Source organism: Dendrobates tinctorius, unplaced genomic scaffold (genome assembly GCF_039654945.1).
Source record: "Dendrobates tinctorius isolate UK_male_01 unplaced genomic scaffold, ASM3965494v1 ptg000090l, whole genome shotgun sequence".
NCBI lineage: Eukaryota > Metazoa > Chordata > Amphibia > Anura > Dendrobatidae > Dendrobates > Dendrobates tinctorius.
Genome location: NW_027361758.1, coordinates 827,885 through 849,184, shown reverse-complemented (window position 1 = coordinate 849,184; position 21,300 = coordinate 827,885). Strand labels below are relative to the sequence as shown.

The window sequence follows — 21,300 nt, the reverse complement described above, 5'->3', positions numbered from 1 at the left end:
AGCTACTGTCTGGGTGCATGGCAGGGCTCAGAAGGGAGGGACCACCGTTTGACTGTTTGATCGCAAAATTGGCTGGAATCAATGGCGGGCACCATGTTGCGTTTGGAAACCCCTTGATGTACCTAAACAGTGGAAACCCCCAAATTCTAACTCCAACCCTAACACAGCCCTAACACCAACCCTAACCCCAACACACCCCTAACCATAATCCCAACCCTAACCACAACCATAACCCCAACACAACCCTAACCCCAACACCACAACCGTAACCCCAACACAACAATAACCCCTACACAACCATAACCCCAACACCACAACCGTAACCCCAACACAACCGTCACCCCAACACAACTTTAATTCTTGCCCCACCCCTAACCCAGCCCTAACCCTAGCTCTAGTCCCACTCTAACCCTAGACCAACCCTAGCCCAACCTTAACCCCAACCGTAGTTTCAACCCTATCCCTAGTCCCAAACTTAACCATAGCGCCAACTCTAACCCTAACCCCAACTCTAACCCTAGCTGCAAAGAATGGAAAAAATAATTTTTTTTTATTTTATTAAGGGACAAAGGGGGTTTGATTTACTATTTTTTTTTACTTTGATCATTGCTATAGGGTCTATCACAGTGATAAAAATGAACCAATAGGAAAAATCTATTGTTGCCGGGTGCTGGCCGGCAGATCTTGATGGGCGCACTGCTCATGCTGTGAGAGATGGAATCTTAAAAGATTACCATTTATTAAATAGTTTAGACATAATTTACTTCAAGTCAAATAACTGTTTTTGGATAAATTATTAAAACCTTTTTTTATAAAAATGTTTTAATTAAAAAAAACTATATTTCCTTATCCTACACAATAAAAATATAAAATGGCAATTTTTTGACTATTCTGCTAATAAATAAAACCAACAAAACTGAATAACCTGCTGCAACCCCCCCAACCTACTGTCTCCTTCCCCTCCATCCTGTAGAATATAAGGCCCCCGTCCCACATAGCGATGCACCAGCGATCCCGACAACGATATGACCTTGTCAGGATCGCTAGTGTGTCACTACATGATCACTGGTGAGCTGCCAAACAGGCAGATCTCACCAGTGATGAGGACCAGCGACGACGCGGGTAACAAGCGAAGGCGTCGCTTAGTTACCCGCAGTGTACCTTAGATACCAGCGCGCTGGTGCAGGGAGCTGGTGGAAACCCGCTGTTTACCTTGGTTACCAGCTCCCTGCACCAGCGCGCTGGTATCTAAGGTACACTGCGGGTTTCTAAGTGCCGTGCGGCGCTTAGAAACCCGCTGTTTACCTTGGTTACCAGCTCCAGCTCACTGGTCTCCCGCCTGCCACACGCAGCGATGCGTGCTAGCCAGCGGGAGACCAACGATCAAAAAAATGTCCAGGGTATTCCAGAACGATCAGCGATACCCGGCGGGGGGGGGGGCCAGTCGCTGATACCTGTCACACACAGCGATATCGCTGGTGAGATCGCTGTTGCGTCACAAAACTTGTGACTCAGCAGCGATCTCGCTAGCGATCTCGCTGTGTGTGACGGGAGCTTAAGCCCGAAAGGGCAGGGTCCTCTCTCCCCTCTATATCAGTCTGTGATTGCTAGTTTGTTTACTGTAAGTGATTCCTGTAATTTGTATGTAACCCCTTCTCATGTACAGCACCATGGAATCAATGGTGCTATTTAAATAAATATTAATAAATAATAATAATTATTTTACTTATATCACACTGCAAACACAAAGCCCAAATATAATGATGAATTTACTGATTCCTTGCCTTGTCTGGCCCAAAAAAATTATATATGCTAAACTAATCCAAGTATACGCAGCCCAGATGGTGCCATTTAAAATTACACCTCCTGCCAGACACAAAAAAGCGATCATACAACTATGTTGATGGAAAACTAATAAAGAACATACTGGACTTTAAAAGTAGAGATTAAAAGTTAGAGAAAAAAGCAAAAAAGTCCTGGGCTTTTGCCTGCTCTGTAAACCACTAGTTCAGATCTACCTCAAAGTGTCCCAAGATGTTTAGGAAGTCAATAAAAGCCCTTGACTAGTCCCAAATGACTACAGTTAACAGAATAGCATGAAGCCCAAGGGCTGGATGGAATCCTGGTCATATAAATTTGAGCTATCAACCTGTTTAGAGCTCCATAACCCAGGAAAAAAAGTTCAGTAAATGGTATCACCTTACTTGCTATTCCTCATTGCTGACTTTGACTTACCTTGTATAACCAAATGCTGCAAAGTGGATTGTGTTCTTTATCAAAACTGTGAAATTTTCTGCACTTGCCAAAATGGCAGGTCTAAAAGTGAACAAATGAGACAATTGTACACAAAATGGAACGTTGCAATGGTTACATGTTAAAGTGTTTCTTAACATTAAGAATGTAAATCATAAAAAAGATGCATCTTAGGTGCTATAGGTGTCCAAGACAACTGGTACACTATGGTCCAAACCAGACTTCGGCTTGCTGGAGAGGTTGCGGAGGATTGGGATCGTTGAGCCACATGTGGCGGTCCTGTCCGGTGGTGAACGGTTTTTCGAATACTATATATATGTTGTTAAGGGAGGTGACTGGGATTCAGGTTAACTTGACACCATAAATGGGACTGTTGCATATAGGGACAACGGATTTTCCTTTAGATTTCAGGGGTATAGTGTCACATATTCTGATTGCGGCTAGGCTCACCTTTGCTGCTAAATGTAAGGGGATGTCTCTTCCCACCATGAGAGAAGTGGTGGACAAAATCAATATACATTGTCAATATGAACAAACTCTGGCGCACTCATCAGTTACTAAGAAAAAGGTTGATCGAATATGGGAACCGTGGTTACTTAGTCAGAGGTCTGCCCCTTTGCATTGAAGATATATGTCTTTTCCTATGATTTTTTTTTTATGCAAGTGTCGATATGTTTTCTGTTTTATACATTATGTCAATCTATGATTATGCACATTTATGCTTATGTTTCCCTTTTTTAAACCCCTACGTTGGGGGTGTTGTTGCTTACATGTTTTCTTTTTCGAAAATATGCAATAAAAATTTATTGAAATAAAAGAATGTAAATCATAATTTCATTATATTTCAAATGTTATCCCATCTTAAAAATCATAATGGGTTTTACAAGTATTATAACAATTTGTGTGAAGTCCTGAAGCTGGAATCACACCTGGAGATATTGTGGCAGATTGATGGGACAAACAGAGGAAACAATACAAAAGAGGAGAAAGCTCTGTCATTCTTTTATACCTTTGCTTTTTTTCCCTCCATTTCTACTTTGGCTAAAGAAACTACATCAAAAACTGCCACAAAAACTGCATATGTGATTCTGGATTAAAGAACCTAACACCTGGCTAGCCCCCTATATTTAATTAAATGAGTTGTCCACGATCTAATTGAGCTCTATTCAATGGAACCTGTCAGCTTGGAAATGCAGTGCAATCTATTGGCAGAATGTAATGTAGCAGAAGCTGAACAGATTTATATACAGATTTGTGGGGAAATGTTCAGTAGAACTTGTAATTAAATAATGACTGTCAGATACTGTATGCACAAGTATACAGGGAAGGTTGTCATAAACTGAGGTGAACTGCCAGAAAGCTCCCAAAAAGCAGAGATTAATCTAAAATAAAAGTTATACTGAATCTTTACCCCACAAGACTGTACAGCAATATTCAGCTTCTCCTTCTGCGATATACTGCCATTTCCAAGCTGTCAGCTTCCCTTTAAATCTGAATGTGAGAATGGCTGAGCAGCTGCACACAGGTCTAGGGTCACCATGAGTAATGCCTGGCATCAGCTAGGGTGGCGGGGATGTGTTTTTTGGAGTGATGAATCACATTTCACAATACGGCAGTCTAATGGATGATTCTGGAGTCGGAAATTGCCTAAAGAACGCCCCACATCAGATTGCACACTGTCTATGGTGAAACTCCTATTCTCAGGACTTGGGTTAGGCTCTTTTTTTTCCAACTGAAGGGTAGTTTCAATTAATGGGGTTGTCCAGTTTTCTCTTAAAAGTCTGCAGTCGCTCTATGTGATTGCAGACTTCTCAATCCTGTCAGGGTGTGGTGCTCTGTCAGGATTCACCAATGTTGCTGGTGAGAGCAGTCAGACATGCGACTGCAAGGGTTTGATATGTATACTTCCTGTCACATTCCAACTAAACATGTCTGGCTTCACTCAATGGCAGTGAGATGAGATAAGCTGAGCATGTTTAGTTGGCACGTGACCGCATGTATGCAAATTGCATGCTTTTAATCACCTAGCTGCCTGCTCTCACTGGCAATACCAGTGAATCTTGACAGCATTTGTACTGTTATTAGAAGACCGGATAATCACTTTAATTGCATCTTTTCACTGGCGTGCGCATAGCCAAGAATGTCACTTCAGTCATCTTTGCCACTCCGTGCCCACAACAAGCTCTGCCTACTTTATTGGAGCTGACAAACTCGTGTGAAGTTGAAGTTTTTGAAAAAAAAAAAAATTGTGATATTTGAAGGTGTGTTTTACACCAGCATTTTAGCAAAAACACCTTCATGAATCAGGCCCTTGGTTTGAGGAGTTTTGTGAGGAGGAACCTGGTTAGCCTGTTCAGAGCCCTGATGTCAAGCTCAATGAACACAGTTGAGATTAATAAGAACACGAAGTACACATTACAAAATCTGGAGGAAAGCCTTTCCCAGAAGAATGGAGGCTGTGATACCTTCAAAATCGCACCCAACAACATATTATTTGAGGAAATAATCACAAAATTATTATTTATAAGCATATAAAGCTAAAAAGTAGGAACCAAGCACCTCACAGACACTAAGGCCCCAAGTCTTCAGTATCTCCAGTTTTCTGAAGTAACTTGCGCTTTATTAGTGGCTTTAGGATGAGCGCCTTATGCCCTATAAATTTTGCACTTCATTCCTCAGCTCTGATGTACTTCACCACCCACTGCCAGCCTACGGTTGTTTACTGACAAGACACTCAGAAGAGTAACCTGTCTCCCTTACACAGGCGCCCTGGTTTGGTGAGCTCCTGATGAGGTTATGAGATCAATGAACTGCCTCCTTGTCACAACGCAGCTGTTGGGTGACCCAGGACCAGGGGCTCCTTACCTGTCCCTAAAACTAGAGGGTGCCCTAGATCGCCCTGCTTCCCGGGATACTTCAGATGGCGAAGATGCCAAGGCTTCCGCCCTTGCCTTATTTCCTAAGTTAGCCCTCCGCCTGTTCTCTTTCCCACCCAGGGAAGAGGGGCTACTGTGCACCGTAGTACACTAACACGACAAACAAGGCTACATAGACAATGGATAACTGAAAACTCCAGGCATACAATATATTCACTTACATGTAACAGAGGAATGCACCGGGGTGTGAAGGTAAGGGAATAAATAAAAACAGAGAAGGATAAGGAATTACCACGCATACAAACCAAGCAACAGTCAGTAATAACTCCTCCAACTCTCCTTCTCATATGTACTCCTCTCCCACCGACAGTCATGCAGCAAATGCTAGCTCTGACAAGGATTAGTAACAGAGACTAGATTATAAATGGGAAAAAGAGTGGCTAACCGAGCTCAGCTGTGAACAGGGATTTCCAACATGGTCGATTAACCCCTGTTCTGCCAGAGGAAATAAACACATTTAAAATGAAGAAGTGCTTCTTCTCAGCTTCGAAGTAGGAGCAATCAGACGCTGCGGTCTTCTGGCTCCACATTGTCGCGGTAACCCTGTGACACTCCTGCTACATCACTAAAAGCTTACTGCGCAGGTGCTGTCATTGCCTGGGTTTGATGCAATGACGGTTTCTTTGGAATGAGCTCCTTATGACGTTGAGGGAGCCAGTATATTGATCTCGCAGTGTCATCAGGAGCTCAATGCGCAGGCATCGTCCCTTTTCATAAAATTAACTCAGGCACTGATGGTGCAGGAAAGACAGGTCACTCAGGAAAGAGTGACCTGTCAGTCAATGACCAGAGGCCGATAGTGGGCAATGAAGTACAGCAGAGCTATGCCGCTCCGCATAAAACTTTAAGAATAGAATTCTCAATAATGCAAAAAAATATGCTTTTTTGTGGCATGAACTGATATTTTATGTATTTATGCCATGATGACTCAGACTTGGAAATAAGACAATTACAATGTCCTATAGAGTAGAATTATTCTTTTTTTCCCCATCAGTTTAATTTACTATTGGCTCACAAAAACATTTCTTTGTGAAGAGAGACTGACGTTTCCAATGATATCTGCGGGGCAGACCATGGGGACAGGCACAATTCACAACCATTGCAACTTTATGTACATCTTCTGGTCTAGTGTATACATCAAGAATTTAACGGGACCTGACAAAGGCCAGCGTAGTAATCATCGGTATTGGAACTTTCATTTATAAATCATAAACCACATGAAATATTCATTCTATGATCGGTGCTAAAACATGTAAACAAAAAAGCCGGAATTTCATTATATCATGGAGACAGAGATACCATTGTCATTGCCAGGCGTCCTTCAGTTTCATGAGTACAGTACACACAATGTACTATTGTGCGTCCATCGCAGCTAGTGGTGAAGCCTATGTTGTAGCTCAAATGTCAAGTCAAGACTTAGAAAAAAAGATGATTAGAGTTGGAGGAGAACTTACTCTGGAGTGCTCTTGGACTCCACGGGGCACCATGCTTTCACTTGACAAGTCTTGTGAGTTGAGTTATAAGGTACACAGAGGCCTGTTTGGATTCCTAATGCACACATATTACCATTGAAAAGAAGAGGAATTATCAGGTCATCCTGTGCGAAAGACTGCAAGGCAGCCTCCATTATCAACATAGACCAAAAAGCAGTAGCTAGCCAGCATCCAAAAGTAGCAAAATCACTTGATACATTATTTTTCTTCTTAAAATCACAAGCCATTATATGCATTATTTGGGTTGTGTGATTACAACGACACCAGATTCATATCAGTTTTTCTTTATATTTTGTTACTGTTACACTAGAAAACGCTTTTTTTTTGCAAAACCAAGTCTCTGCATTGCCATGTTATGATAGCCATAATTTTTCTATATTTTTCTCAATAGAATCACATGAGGACTTGTTTTTTTTTAGCAGGACGAGTTGACGTTTTTATTTTTACCATTTTCGGGCACATGACATTTTTTGATTGTTTTCTATTCCAATTTTTGGGAGGCAGAATGACCCAAAACCAGCAATTCAGGAGTTGTATTTGTTGTTTTTTTTTTTAATGCCATGTGGTAAAATTGATAAGGAAGCTTTATTCTTTGGGTCAGTACGATTACAGCGATATCACATTTATACAATTGCTTTAATGTTTTGCCACTTTTACACAATAAATACAATTTTATAAAAAATAAAAATTTTTTTGCATTGCTAGATTCTGAGAGCTATAGCTGCCTTACCTTTCCACTGATGGAACCGTTTGGCAGCTTGTTTTTTTGCAGAACAAGATGACGTTTTCAGCTATACCAGTTTTATTTACATTTCATTTTTTCATCTCGCTTCATTCCACATTTTTTCAGCAGTATGATGAAAAAGCATAGTTTTTTTTTTTTTACGTTGTTCACAGAAGATGTTACTAGTGTGACACAGTGTTATAGGGTGGTTCACTCCGGACTGTTTTTTTTTTTTTTGTTTATAGTAGCACAATTGTAAAAAAAATTCACTTTTCTTTTTAACTTATCCCATTATGGGACATGAACTTTCCATTGTCTGATCACTGTTTTAATATCTGCACTGCTTTTGCATTGTAGGGCACTATATCTGTGCATCGCTCACAGGCAGAAGGTGTGTCAGCTACTGCTCTTTGCAGGATCTTACAGGCCACGCTACCTGGGTGACCCTGCGGCCATCGCGATCGCAATCACCTTGTGACTATCGGAGAAGAGAGGGTGCTTCCTCCCTCTGCGAAGTTGATCGATGTCACTATTGAGAGCGGCATCAGTGGGGTTAAACTATGTTAGTCAATCCCTGCATGTGTTGTGGCTGTTGAACAGCCACGAGACATGCAGCCACAGGGACTAGAACACAATATTCGAGCACACCGAAGATCAGGGCCGCCATCAGGGCATTACTGGTGTATGGGGCCCGACAAGCAGAGGGGGCCCGCATCGGGCCCCGTCTCTTCTGCTCAGAGGGCACCAGTGGCAGGATTCTGCCGATGCAGTAACTGAACCTAGAAACTCTAATGCCGTGCGGGCCCGCAAGGCAATAGTTAAAAGCCGCCAGCCAATCGGAAGCTGGCAGCTAAAGTCAGAAGCGTATGATGTCATTGTCATTCGCCGGTGAGTACGAGCTTCAACTGCATGGAGTGAGCATCACCGCAGGAGCGCGGCCAGGTAAAGAGTAAGGGGTTTTTGTCTTTATTGAAAGCGGCACAGGGGCAGGATGGGAGCACGTGGGCAGGATGGGAGACACAGCGGGCAGGATGGGAGACACGGGGCAGGATGGAGACAGATGGGGCAGGATCATGGGTCAGGATGGAGACAGATGCGGCAGGATGGAGACAGATGGGGCAGGATCATGGGTCAGGAAGGAGACAGATGGAGCAGGATGGATACAATGGAGACAGATGGGGCAGGATCACGGGACATCACATGGGGGCAGAATGGATACTCATGAGGGCAGGATGGGAGAACATATGGCTGGAGCCAGGAATGAGACACACGGGGGCCAGGTTGGGGGATATTATTACCATAAGGGCTAATTAAGGGATAGTATTACTGCACTGATTTATTTATTTTATTTTTTGAGGATACTGTTTTAAATGGGGAAGGCGGTCCTGTTACTGTGCAGAGCGACACTATGTCTCCTTTTTATCTTCATCTGGTGTAGTTTAAAAGTTGGGAAACAATTAAGTAATGTGTTCTGCAAGCAGTGCTCTAGATAACTGTTATTTCCTGCAGAGATGTGCCCTGGCTGGATGAAGATGAAAAGCAAAGATGAAGGACTTCACCTAGAGACGTCACAGGTGAGTCAATGTGTTACCTTTACATTGACACTATACACTGTATACAGAGGTCCTGTGTACAGTGTCACCAGTGATCACTGTATTACCTTTACACTGACACTATATACAGAGCTTCTGTGTATAATGTCATTGATCACAGTATAACCTGTACAATATATACAGCGCTCGTGTGTATAATGTCACTGTTTATCACTGTATTACCTGTACACTGACACTACATACAGAGTTCCTGTGCATAATGTCACTGGTGATCACAGTATTACCTGTACACTGACACTATATACAGAGCTCTTGTGTATAATGTCACCAGTAATCACTGTTATACCTGTAAACAGACACTGCATACTAAGTACAGATCTCCTTTGTATAATGGCACTTACGATGATATTAGTATTGTGTTTTTTTTATTAATGATCAGTATTGTAGTGTTCAGTCAATATGTGGTGGTAATATGTTGTCCGGCCATGATGTGGCGGTATTTGTTCCTTGTATGTGCAATTATTTGGTCACTGTGGTGTAATATGTGGTCTGGTCATGGTATGGCTGTATTTGTTCCTTGTATGTGGTATTGTAGGTCACTATGTGGTAGTAATATGGTGTCTGGACATGGTGCGGCGGTATTTGTCCCTTGTATGTGATATTATTTGTCATTTTAAAAATTGAAAAACAAATAAAAATATACCTAAATTGTATTGGAAATTTTAACAAATGTTTAATAGGATAGAGTAGAGCAGGGCTCGGCCAAAAGAGTCTACCTTGTCGTGGTGGCACCTAAAAAAATCTTTTGTCCAACACAAAAGCTGCTGGCTATGTGTGTGATTTAGTGATGGGAACAGTTAGTGTGTGATTGGTGAGAAGTGGAATTTTTCCAAGAGAGAGCGGTGGGGCTCTGGACAGTTTGAGGGGTGGAGCCTGGGTGGAGTCTCAAGGGGGCCCCGAAAATGTTGCCAGTATGGGGCCCCAAACTTCCTAGTGACAGCCCTGTCGAAGACACTCGGTTAGCACACAAGCATGCTCTGATAACATATCGTTTATCACTATTGCAGATCCTTTTTAACATACTTTGTACCAGGGGTGGACATACTCCACTGGTGCAACATCTGCAGCTGTACAAGGGGCCCAATATGTAAGGGGGCCCACATACACCTTAAAGGTAGGTGGAACTGTGCTTTATTATGAGCTATTGGACTGCAAAAGGCTCATATATTGTTCTTGCAGAGGAGCCTTCTTCTGTCCATGTCTGTTCCTGCTCTGTATACTAGTTTAGGGAAAGGCTTCCTTCTATGAGCCAGACTGGAGAGTTGCTCACGAAGAGTTTCTCATCCCCCTGGTAAGGCAAGCCCGTTCATGTATCACATGGTGGCCTCATATTTATCACATTCATCTCCAGGGCAAATGTATGACTGACTACAGCATTACCTTTAGAGAACTGCTGATCGCCACAGGTTTGTGAGATAACCGCAAAAAGCATTGTAAAAGCGACAAGGAAAAACATACCATTATTATATGTGTCAGAATATCCCTTCTTACAGATACTGTCCTGAGAGCAGATGGTTTTCCGGTTTGGATACTAGGAAGAAGAGGACAGTACATGTAATAATGTATTCATAACTATACTAACATAACACAGCATTTACTTCCAATATTTACTTGCATAAAGGTGATCCACCATATTAATTCAACCATTACAAGAAGTAAGAATATTAGAAATGTGCATAAGTTATCATTACACAAAGCAAAATTCACAAATCTAAGACCTCGCTCAGACTTCAGTGATTTTTCTCATAGGCCAAAAATGGGTCTTATTTCATAAGTGGGTTTTATCAGTTTCTTCAGATTTTGGTCAGTGTTTTATCAGTTTTTCTCAGATTAAAAAAAAGGTGATGGAGGTTTCTCCTGCTTCTCGGATCAAACAGTCCATGAAGAACGCTCAGCACACAGATGGCATCCGAGTTTTTTCACAGACCCATAGACTTCCATTGGCGAGTTTGATCCAAGATTTAGATCAAAATCAATATGTCTCTGCAATTTTGTGAAGACCACTGGGTGGGCAAAAATAAACAGACGTGTGATCAGTGCTATAGATTATAAATGCTACGAGTTCTATCCTTCAGAAACACATATGAATAAATATGAAGATACAAGGTGAGCGCTCTGCAACGATCAATGAAGGAAATGCTGAAACAAGAAGCAAAGCAAATGGAGACAAGAGCTCCATAGTGAGGAGACTGCAAAGAAAAAGGAAAAAAAAGGAAAAACTAAAGGAATTGAAGAGAATATTGACACATTGTGGCTGGGCCCTTTAATCATAACCATGGGAGAGTTGTAACAATTAAAAGTTATATAAGGCATAATAAAACTTTGCCCAGGGACAGGATATGTAAAAAATATCAAACCAAGGTGCCGACAAGAGTATTTTCTTTCGGAGTGTGATCTGACAAAACATCAAATCGCACTGTTATGCCATGAGTCCGTGCACAAGTGGCGCCCCCAGGAGTATGGTCGCCACAGTGGCTTTGCCTTCCTCCAGGGAGGGTAATGCCAGGCTTGGGAGCAATGACGGGTCTCTCTCGCAGTTAATCTTACATGCAACACAGTTCCACTCCAGGCCAGCAGGGGGAGCTCTGAACTGGAATTCAGGGAGGAGTGCTCTCTGGGGGCCAAAAGGAAGGAGTGGTTAGTTAGTCTGCGGAGGGTGAAGTGTGCAGACGTGAGGAAGGAGCGCTGAGATAGAGCTGAGAGGAAGAGCTCGTCTCTCGCAAGAGCGCATGAACTGGAGCCTGGTCTCCACGGTTGTATGGATACTAATGGTCCTGCAACAGACACCAGAGGAGTAGAAGGCTGTAAATGCAATACTCCCATCTAAGACTTCAGGGCACAACAGCAACACTGATAGTGAGCCGGGACTTAGAAGCGAGGAGTCCCTGGAACAGGCTACAGCTGTCTGCCGTACAAGTAGAGTTCTTGGGAACATCTGACAGGAGGAACTTCAGTGTAACTCAGTACTGGAGATCCTTCAAATAAGCGCTAGGAAGGAGACTGCACAGCCCGTCTGCCGGGAGAATCCCTGAGTTTCTTCCAGGCTAGCCTGCTCCGGTACCGTCTGTAATCAGGACCCAGGACTGCAGTTATCAAGTAAAGGTACAGAAATTGCACCCCGCTGTGTCTTGTCTGCTTCCTACCTTTCCGGCACCGCTACATCCCCGTGCCAACCACATCTAAACTGCCCTGGGACTACAGCTTCACCTGTGGGGAGCTTAAACATCTTGGCTGCACCATACCATCAGTCCCAGCGGATCTGCATGCAGCGTCGGCTTAACACCTCCCTTGCCGAACACCACAGGTGGCGTCATGAACTATTCATCTAACTACATTCCACCATTCACATCTTCCTATTACTTGGGCACCCAGGGCCACGGTCCGGGTCACCGCTGCTGTGACACATCCCACTGATACCGGCCCGGTACCGAGTACCCCACAGCCCTGGGAGGGCGATCCACACATGTCTGATTTTTTCCCTCAGACAATTGACTGTCCAATCAAAAAAATCACTACATGCCCGAGTGCAATTGAATATCAGATCAACCTTAGGCATGAGGGCAGTGAGTGCGTGGAAAAAAATCAGACTGCACTCGGATGACATCAGAGTGCAGTCTGATTTCCGAGGCCTCACAGAAGGGAGAAGATGGAGTTTTTTTTCTCCATCTTCTCCTCATCTCAGAGAATTGGAGCACACTATGATGACACTGATCAGAGTGTGATTTGAATAATCGATCCGATTAACTCAATTGAGAGAATATACTGTCTCACCTACTGGTACCCTCCTGGATCATCATCAGATGCTTTATCATGATGGCACGCTGCTCAGTTACCTGACTGCTGACACCAGTGATGGGTCATAGCAGCCTAGCAGATGATAGAACGGCGACATCACAGCTTCCTTCCATCGCACTACGGCCTGCACTGGATCCAGGCGGGTGCCAATTGGTTATTTTTCACATATCCTGTCTCCGCGGCAAACTTTTATTTTGTCCAGGCAACAGTTGGACCGGACTTGCATACAGTACAACTACAACATGGAAAAAATCCAAAGGCTAAATGGATGTTGCTCTCACGGAGGAACTTTATTATAGTAGAAATCTACGCGTTTCAGCCTCCCTCTGGTCATGATGGTACATGTTTTATACATAGGCTTATGTAACAGAACAGAGAGCAAGGGAATGCGGCTAAAGGACAACCAGGGCACAATCATACAAATAAAAGGGTTGAAAGTATTACAAAATTAAAGGGGTTTTCCCAATAAATGCAGGACATGTGATAAATGTATTATTACTAAAGGCCTGTTTCTGGCCGTACCCAAGAAGTGAAATGAGAAGTGTCATGCGTGTGAACTATCATTCCATTCAGGCCTCATTCAGCCGTCCATGTCGCACATACATCTTGTATCCATTTTTTTCACAGATACAACATGCACCCATTATAAACTACGGTGCTATTCACGTCTGTGCTTTTCATGGATCGTGTGTCCATGCCAAACATACAGAGACATGTTCCTTTTTTCCCGGCAGCATGGATGACAAGAACCAATACAAGTCTATGGGTCCGTGAAAAACACGTACAGCACACGGATGGCATCCATGTGCTGTCTGTGGTCACAATTGCAAAATATAGGAAAAGCTTTGCCATTTATTTATTTCTCCATCCGTGAAAAACTTTTGGTGACACACTGATGGTAGTAATGGATACACGGATGATAACCAAAAGAGAAGTATAGGCTATTAAAGGGGATCACCACAAGGAGTCGGGTCTTCTCTTTTTTTACCCTACCAGACTCCATGTGGGCTTTATCCGCTACCATCATATAGGCACCTTGATTCCATTTTTGGGTAATTTACACAGCATTTGCTGTGACACCTGCTGCATTCATACTTGACTCTTCATCTTAACCCTTTGTGGTAATAGCAGGTACGCAGGATGCAGTGACGAGTCGCGAGACAACCTGGTGCTTTCTAAAATAACTTTTATAAGACTGGGGCAACTTTGGAACTTTCCTCAGTCACGGCTTGAACACAAAAAGGGGTAACATGTGTTGCCCTTGCAGGGGCTCTAGACAAGCAAACACCAAAGAGTGGAACACGACTACTTCCGGCAACAGCCGGTCACTATAGGGTCGCGGTTTGGCCGACTACGGGTCCTTAATTGAAAAGTCAACTTAGCTGCTGTCCAGACATCCCTCGCCGTTCGGGTTGGTGGTCTTTCGGTGTAGTAGTTGCTGGGCCCAGTTGCTGAGGCGTTGACGGAGTCTTCGCGCCCTCCGGCGCGCTGGCGACACTGGAGCCCCACAGGGCCTGGTGAAGTCCTTGGACGGGTGGGCCGCAGCCCCCGGACTGGGGCCAGCGGCAGCGATGTGCGGTGGCGGATGACAGGCCACCTGCGCAGCCAACGGCTGCGACGGGGAGTCCGCGGTCAGTAGAGGCCTGGCCCCTGCTGCAGGCCTGAGCGGGACGGTCGTGGCCGCCGACGGCCCGGTACGTGCTGCGGCCACGGGCGAGCACGGGGTGGCTGCGGATGGCGGGGAACAGGCCGCAGCCGCGGGCGGAGGAGAGGCGGCGGCAGCCGCCGTGGGTGCCCGTGGGTAGGCCGCAGCCACGGGCTGAGAGGAGGCGGCAACGGCCGTGGGTTGAACTGGGGCCGCAGTGGCCGCGGGCTGGAGCAGGGCAGCAAGTCTTGGATGATCGCCTTGGCACCGTCCCTCTAGAGTCCTCAGAGACCGTCCCCTCTCACACTGGTGAGTCGCTCTAGCTTCCCGTCGCTCCAACGCTCTTCTGCAATCTCTGTCCCGGTCTGCTGACTTATCGTTCGGGCAATTCCCCGCCTCCTTTATACTGGTCCCTCCCCCAGCCCATCTGTCTGTCAGAACGGTCCGTCCTTGAATTCTGTCCCCCGGGAACAGTTTCCCCCGGAACCCGGATGACGGCTCCTTTGGTTCCGGCTCGGACACTCGACGGGGGCCGTTCCTCCCACACTTTGTTTATTGCAATGGGTAAATCTGGGGGCATGGCACCTTCTCTGTCCTTTGTGTAATTAGTGTTCATTCACACTGAGCATGTAATCCACAACTTGGGGAAGCTGAGCTCCTATACAGGTTTTCATCATTCACACTGAGATGAATTGGATCTGTATGCAAGTTACCTGAATGCTTTCAGTTTCAATTTCTTTATTCAGCAAGGATAGGTTTGTGGCGTTGCTCAGACAGATTAATAGCAGTGGTTTAATCAAAATTTCTTTGATGGTATGCTGTTTATATGGGTACTACACAGATTATACACATCTGAGTCTCAAGGGTAAAGGCTTTATTATGGGCCTATGTATTGTCTAGATGAGTCACATGTGTGACCGTTTTAATGTTTTTAATGTTTTTTGTGTGTTCATATATGTTTAATAAAATTTATATGTGACTTTCATGCCTTGTGGTGATCCCCTTCAATAGCCTATACTTCTCTTTTGGTTGTCTGTATACTATTGTTACTATAGGCTGTGGCAGGATCCCCTTTAGATTGCTCTGTGGTGCCCCCTCAATCTATAGGATACACGGATGACACACTGATGGTAATAACTAGAGTTGAGCGACTTTTGGTTTTTTAGGGTCGCGTTTCGTTTCGTGAAACCCGACTTTTCCAAAAGTCGGGTCGAGCAAGATCGTCCGATTATAGGGAAAAGTCGGGGTCGTCCCGAAACACGAAACCCAATGTAAGTCAATGGGGAATAAAAGTCGGCAGTGAGAGGAGGACAGGAAACACACCAACAGTGCCCATTTGAATGCCAAAAGCATCAATTCTTCTTACTTAAGCTTGTCAACCTTAATTAACTTCATAATACAAGTTACGCACTGAAAAATGGGGGTTATTTGGCTACAGACTGTGGGGGGGGAGGGCTGGCTCCAGGTTTTCATGTGCCCTGGGCGAAAGAGCGACCCTTTAACACATACCACAACTCATCATGCTCCGATACGGCAGAGAAATAGCGGTATAGTACAATGAAAAATACCTCACTTTTTACATCTCATGACGAGGCCCATCCATTTCTCCATACAGAATCATTGGTCCCATATAATGTTTGAAACAGTATATGATGAGCTCCACATAATGCTACAGTATATGTTGGTCCCCATGGATGAAGCTCCACTGTCTTATGGGCCCAAATAATGCCCCAAACATAATGGGCCCCATTTCTAATGCTCTAGTGTATAATGGGCCCTGTAAATGCTGCTCCAGTGTCTGATGTCCACCTTTGGAATGTTCCAGTGTATGGTGGGCCCCATCTATCATTCTCCAGAGTATAGTGCTCCCCAAAAATTGCTGTCCCAACATTGAAAACAATGAAATAAGTCTCCTCGCTAGGGAATCCCTGTACTAGTCTGGACTCCTCGTCGTCCCCATCTTCCATCTCACTGCACAGTATTTCAACTTTGCAAGTGCTGTGATCCTGGGCAAGCAGGGGGGGCCCACTCGTTGGCGACGGCACTGGCACAGGGCCCCTGATAGTACGGTGGTGTGTCTTATGGCGGGTGGGCTGAACCTGCACTTTCATCTGCAGCTTCCTCTTTGTCACCGTGTAAGATGGAACTGTATATGGGAAGGGTAACCTGAGTTTCATCAGGGTCAGATTCAGGTCGTGTAGCGTGCGAGGGGAATGTAGTGGTCTGGGTCAATGTACCAGCAGATTCATCGAGCAGTGGCTGGGCATCAGTGCACTTGTGTCGCCCCCAGGAGTACGGTCGCCACAGTGGCATTACCTTCTTCCTAGGGAGTGTGATGTCATGCTTGGGAGCAACGAAGGATCTCTCTAGCAGGTTAACTGATTGGGCGGCGTTATTCCCACGAGTCATGACCCTCCAAACAGCGTTCATGAAGGCAAAGTGTTTGTTTTACGTGGGCAGTATGGTTGCAAAGCTGAACCTTAAAGGAATGTCCAGAAGGGCACCACCAGGAGTGGAGCCTACGGTTAAATTCGACTCCACCTGGGAAACCTCAACCATGCCAGCTACAGAACAGATGCACACATTGCAAGCTTAATTCCGTTAACGAACGAGACTCTGTCATGCCCCGCGGTCCGAGTCCGGCTTACTAGAGGGACACGTGAGGCTCTGGCACATGAGATTGGCCAATAACTGGTGTGTCATGCCCTTACATGTCCGTGGCTGCATGTGCGCTACACTGAAAAGGCCAGCGTTTGTCGCTTACAGGTGCAGATAACCCGCTGAACAACGTTAGTGATGGGGATCACTGATTACAATTATTACCCGCGAACAATGATTTCCCAGTAAGTGCAGGTCAACCGCAGTTCCGGAATTAGGCCTAACCGTCATTCCTGAAAAAATGAAAAACTTACGTGTGCAAACCACAGGTGCTGTAGCTTGCTTAACAGCTCGCCAGCCGTTCTCACGCCCAGTATGGATTACATGTGATTGCACAAAGGTTAGAAAGGGTACCGTATCCCCGGATAACATGTATGGATAGCGTACACATTCAAAATATATGTCTCAGGAGGCAGGCTCAGACGGTGTCAGGCCCAGTATGGATTGCACGTGATTGCACAAAGGTTAGAAAGGGTACCGTATCCCCAGATAACATGTATGGATAGCGTACACATTCAAAATATATGTCTCAGGAGGCAGGCTCAGACGGTGTCAGGCCCAGTATGGATTGCACGTGATTGCACAAAGGTTAGAAAGGGTACCGTATCCCCAGATAACATGTATGGATAGCGTACACATTCAAAATATATGTCTCAGGAGGCAGGCTCAGACGGTGTTAGGCCCAGTATGGATTGCACGTGATTGCACAAAGGTTAGAAAGGGTACCGTATCCCCAGATAACATGTATGGATAGCGTACACATTCAAAATATATGTCTCAGGAGGCAGGCTCAGACGGTGTCAGGCCCAGTATGGATTGCACGTGATTGCACAAAGGTTAGAAAGGGTACCGTATCCCCGGATAACATGTATGGATAGCGTACACATTCAAAATATATGTCTCAGGAAACAGGCTCAGACGGTGTTAGGCCCAGTATGGATTGCACGTGATTGCACAAATGTTAGAAAGGGTACCGTATCCCCAGATAACATGTATGGATAGCGTACACATTCAAAATATATGTCTCAGGAGGCAGGCTCAGACGGTGTTAGGCCCAGTATGGATTGCACGTGATTGCACAAAGGTTAGAAAGGGTACCGTATCCCCAGATAACATGTATGGATAGCGTACACATTCAAAATATATGTCTCAGGAGGCAGGCTCAGACGGTGTTAGGCCCAGTATGGATTGCACGTGATTGCACAAAGGTTACAAAGGGTACCGTATCCCCAGATAACATGTATGGATAGCGTACACATTCAAAATATATGTCTCAGGAGGCAGGCTCAGACGGTGTTAGGCCCAGTATGGATTGCACGTGATTGCACAAAGGTTAGAAAGGGTACCGTATCCCCAGATAACATGTATGGATAGCGTACACATTCAAAATATATGTCTCAGGAGGCAGGCTCAGACGGTGTTAGGCCCAGTATGGATTGCACGTGATTGCACAAAGGTTAGAAAGGGTACCGTATCCCCGGATAACATGTATGGATAGCGTACACATTCAAAATATATGTCTCAGGAGGCAGGCTCAGACGGTGTCAGGCCCAGTATGGATTGCACGTGATTGCACAAAGGTTAGAAAGGGTACCGTATCCCCAGATAACATGTATGGATAGCGTACACATTCAAAATATATGTCTCAGGAGGCAGGCTCAGATGGTGTTAGGCCCAGTATGGATTGCACGTGATTGCACAAAGGTTAGAAAGGGTACCGTATCCCCAGATAACATGTATGGATAGCGTACACATTCAAAATATATGTCTCAGGAGGCAGGCTCAGACGGTGTCAGGCCCAGTATGGATTGCACGTGATTGCACAAAGGTTAGAAAGGGTACCGTATCCCCGGATAACATGTATGGATAGCGTACACATTCAAAATATATGTCTCAGGAAACAGGCTCAGACGTTTTAGGCCCAGTATGGATTGCACGTGATTGCACAAATGTTAGAAAGGGTACCGTATCCCCAGATAACATGTATGGATAGCGTACACATTCAAAATATATGTCTCAGGAGGCAGGCTCAGACGGTGTTAGGCCCAGTATGGATTGCACGTGATTGCACAAAGGTTAGAAAGGGTACCGTATCCCCAGATAACATGTATGGATAGCGTACACATTCAAAATATATGTCTCAGGAGGCAGGCTCAGACGGTGTTAGGCCCAGTATGGATTGCACGTGATTGCACAAAGGTTACAAAGGGTACCGTATCCCCAGATAACATGTATGGATAGCGTACACATTCAAAATATATGTCTCAGGAGGCAGGCTCAGATGGTGTTAGGCCCAGTATGGATTGCACGTGATTGCACAAAGGTTAGAAAGGGTACCGTATCCCCAGATAACATGTATGGATAGCGTACACATTCAAAATATATGTCTCAGGAGGCAGGCTCAGACGGTGTTAGGCCCAGTATGGATTGCACGTGATTGCACAAAGGTTAGAAAGGGTACCGTATCCCCGGATAACATGTATGGATAGCGTACACATTCAAAATATATGTCTCAGGAGGCAGGCTCAGACGGTGTCAGGCACAGTATGGATTTGATGGCCCAGATTACACAGCGGAGGAGCAGGGAGAGGTAAAGATTGCAAATGCTGGGGCCCTGCCCAAGCAAGGGGGGCCCACTCGTGGGCGTCGGTACTGGCACTGGGCCTCATAGTACAGTGGTGTGTCTGACGGCGGGTGTGCACCACCACCGTCAGAGACACTTGATTGCACTATGAGGGACCCTGTGCCAGTGCCCGCGCCCAAGAGTCGGCCTACCCACCTGTCCAGGGCAACGGCACTCGCACGGTGTCGTGCGCTAGGTGGTGACCCCGGCCATGGGGGGGGAGGCAGCACAGTTAGGGAGTTTTAGAAAGTGGCATATGTTGATGTTGGACATTCAGCTGATGCAAAAGGCGAAATAGGTGAAGTACCAGGAAGAGGTGGACCAAAGCAAGCCATTTTTCTGTCACCCTATGTGTCATCAGGGGAAGGTGGGACAAAATCCTTGGAAACCCATGCGTGGTTCATTTTAATGAAGGTTAGATCATCCACATTTTGGGTTGACAGACGGGTCCTTTTTTCTGTCAGGATTGATCCAGCTGCACTGAAGACTCTTTCCGATAGCACACTTGCAGCTGGGCAAGCGAGCTCCTGTAAGGCATATTGGGCCAATTCAGGCCAGGTGTCCAGTTTAGCGGCCCAATAGTCAAAGGGGAATGACCTGTGTGGGAGAACATCGATATGGGAGGAAAAGTAGTTTGTAATCATAGTTGACAACTGCTGTCTCCTGTCACTTTCCATCGATGCAGTATTACCAGTTGTGTGAGCGGTATTTGAAAAATCAGTCCACAACATTGTCATGAAACCCCTGTCTCCAACGCCACTTCTGCTGTGTGCACCACGAACACCTCTGCCAAGCTGCCCCCGGCCCGTACGGCTCGTGTGAGAACCATCACCGCTGCTGTGTGCTGGGAATGCCTCAAGCAACCGATTTACCAGAGTTGCTTGTTTATTAGCCAATATTAGGTCAAGGTTCTCCTGTGGCATGATGTTTTGTAATTTGCCTTTATAGCGTGGATCCAGGATGCTGGCCAACCAGTAGTCGTCATCGTTCATCATTTTGGCAATGCGGGGGTCCCTTTTTAGGATCCGCAAGGCATAATCTGACATGTGGGCCAATGTTCCCGGTGTCAATGATGCACTGCGAGTGCTGGGTGGAGGAGCACTTTCTGGCAAATCCACATCCCTCCAGTCACGCACAAACCCTGTACCAGACCTTGCCACGCCAAAATTTTCACTTGCCCCACGAGATGCATCCTCCTCCCCTAAGTAATCATCCCCATCATCATCCTCCTCCTCCTCTTCTTCCTCCACCTCGTCCAGGAGAGGTCCCTGAGCAGACAATGGCTGAATGTCATCAAGGATTCCCTCCTCCTCTTCCTCCTCATCAACATTGGCTGCAGACGCCTGCTCCTTAAGGTGTGTCAAAGTTTGCATGAGCAGACGCATAAGTGGGATGCTCATGCTTAGGATGGCGTCGTCTGCGCTTACCAGCCGTGTGCATTCCTCAAAACACTGAAGGACTTTACAAAGGTCTTTCAGCTTCGACCACTGCACACCTGTCAACTCCATGTCTGCTCTCAAAGTGCCTGGCCGTGTATCCTCCCACAAATGCATTATGGCC

General features: G+C 45.5%; 1 protein-coding gene across 1 annotated transcript in view; it reads right to left on the bottom strand.

Annotated features, from left to right (window-relative positions):
- Window positions 1–21,300, bottom strand: part of P2RX7 (purinergic receptor P2X 7) — a 100,563-nt gene that overhangs the window by 26,307 nt on the left and 52,956 nt on the right. The window contains exons 4-6 of the mRNA XM_073585961.1: window positions 10,478–10,550; window positions 6,644–6,737; window positions 2,236–2,316 (exon numbers count right to left, since the gene is read on the bottom strand). Coding sequence (XP_073442062.1) covers window positions 2,236–2,316; window positions 6,644–6,737; window positions 10,478–10,550 — 248 coding nt within the window. The remainder of the gene's footprint in view (window positions 1–2,235; window positions 2,317–6,643; window positions 6,738–10,477; window positions 10,551–21,300) is intronic.